This window comes from Pan troglodytes, chromosome 7 (assembly GCF_028858775.2).
Source record: "Pan troglodytes isolate AG18354 chromosome 7, NHGRI_mPanTro3-v2.0_pri, whole genome shotgun sequence".
NCBI lineage: Eukaryota > Metazoa > Chordata > Mammalia > Primates > Hominidae > Pan > Pan troglodytes.
In genome coordinates this window covers 64,649,948-64,651,908 of record NC_072405.2, presented here as the reverse complement: position 1 = coordinate 64,651,908, position 1,961 = coordinate 64,649,948, and the positions used below count along the sequence as shown (strand labels likewise).

The 1,961-nt window shown below is 37.9% G+C and overlaps 1 protein-coding gene across 1 annotated transcript; it reads left to right on the top strand.

Moving 5' to 3' along the window:
• The first annotated feature begins 221 nt into the window (after positions 1-221).
• Positions 222-1,542, top strand: LOC464183 (26S proteasome regulatory subunit 10B-like). The gene has a single exon (XM_063817116.1). The coding sequence runs from the start codon at positions 289-291 to the stop codon at positions 1,456-1,458; it is 1,170 nt and encodes a 389-aa protein (XP_063673186.1). The 5' UTR covers positions 222-288; the 3' UTR covers positions 1,459-1,542.
• Positions 1,543-1,961: the final 419 nt, after the last annotated feature.

Genomic DNA, 1,961 nt, shown 5'->3' with positions numbered 1-1,961 from the left:
CACCAGGCTAATTTTTGTGTTTTTAGTAGAGATGGGGTTTTGCCATGTTGCCAGGCTGGTCTCCAACTCCTGGCCTCAAGTGATCTGCCCGCCTCGGCCTCCCACAGTGCTGGGATTACAGGCATGAGCCACCATGCCTTGCCAAGCTGAGATCTTAAGGCAACCAACTAGCTTGAAATCTAAGGAGAGATGGGGGCCTGCTGAGAGAGACAAAATGTAAGCATTTGCTTCCCTAGGCCAGATGCAGTTGCTAAGACAAATTAAATATTTTTCATTCTTCTTCTCATCATGGCGGACCCTAGAGATAAGGCGCTTGGGGACTACCGCAAGAAGGTGCTTGAGCACAAGGAGATTGACGGCCGTCTTAAGGAGTTAAGGGAACAATTAAAAGAACTTACCAAGCAGTATGAAAAGTCTGAAAATGATCTGAAGGCCCTACGAAGTGTTGGGCAGATTGTGGGTGAAGTGTTTAAACAGTTAACTGAAGAAAAATTCATTGTTAAAGCTACCAATGGACCAAGATATGTTGTGGGTTGTCGTCGACAGCTTGACAAAAGTAAGCTGAAGCCAGGAACAAGAGTTGCTTTGGATATGACTACACTAACTATCATGAGATATTTGCCAAGAGAGGTGGATCCACTGATTTATAACATGTCTCATGAGGACCCTGAGAATGTTTCTTATTCTGAGATTGGAGGGCTATCAGAACAGATCCGGGAATTAAGAGAGGGGATAGAATTACCTCTTACAAACCCAGAGTTATTTCAGCGTGTAGGAATAATACCTCCAAAAGGCTGTTTGTTATATGGACCACCAGGTACGGGAAAAACACTCTTGGCACGAGCCATTGCTAGCCAGCTGGACTGCAATTTCTTAAAGGTTGTATCTAGTTCTATTGTAGACAAGTACATTGGTGAAAGTGCTCATTTGATCAGAGAAATGTTTAATTATGCCAGAGATCATCAACCATGCATCATTTTTATGGATGAAATAGATGCTATTGGTGGTCGTCGGTTTTCTGAGGGTACTTCAGCTGACAGAGAGATTCAGAGAACGTTAATGGAGTTACTGAATCAAATGGATGGATTTGATACTCTGCATAGAGTTAAAATGATCATGGCTACAAACAGACCAGATACACTGGATCCTGCTTTGCTGTGTCCAGGAAGATTAGATAGAAAAATACATATTGATTTGCCAAATGAACAAGCAAGATTAGACATACTGAAAATCCATGCAGGTCCCATTACAAAGCATGGTGAAATAGATTATGAAGCAATTGTGAAGCTTTCAGATGGCTTTAATGGAGCAGACCTGAGAAATGTTTGTACTGAAGCAGGTATGTTCGCAATTCGTGCTGATCATGATTTTGTAGTACAGGAAGACTTCATGAAAGCAGTCAGAAAAGTGGCTGATTCTAAGAAGCTGGAGTCTAAATTGGACTACAAACCTGTGTAATTTACTGTAAGATTTTTGATGGCTGCATGACAGATGTTGGCTTAGTGTAAAAATAAAGTTAAAGAAAATAATGTATGTATTGGCAATGATGTCATTAAAAGTATATGAATAAAATAACATCATAAAAATTAGTAGTTCAACTTTTAAGATACAGAAGAAATTTGTATGTTTGTTAAAGTTGCATTTATTGCAGCAAGTTACAAAGGGAGAGTGTTGAAGCTTTTCATATTTGCTGTGTGAGCATTTTGTAAAATATTGAAAGTGGTTTGAGATAGTGGTATAAGAAAGCATTTCTTATGACTTATTTCGTATCATTTGTTTTCCTCATCTAAAAAGTTGAATAAAATCTGTTTGATTAAAAAAAATTTTCATTCTTTATAATTTCTAAGTTTCCTCTGTATTTTGTAATATTTACTATGTATTCATATAGTAATTTGTATAGGTCAAGTTATAAAAGTTTGGTCTCATGAGTTTAATGTAAGTCATCTGAATAGTCAATAGTT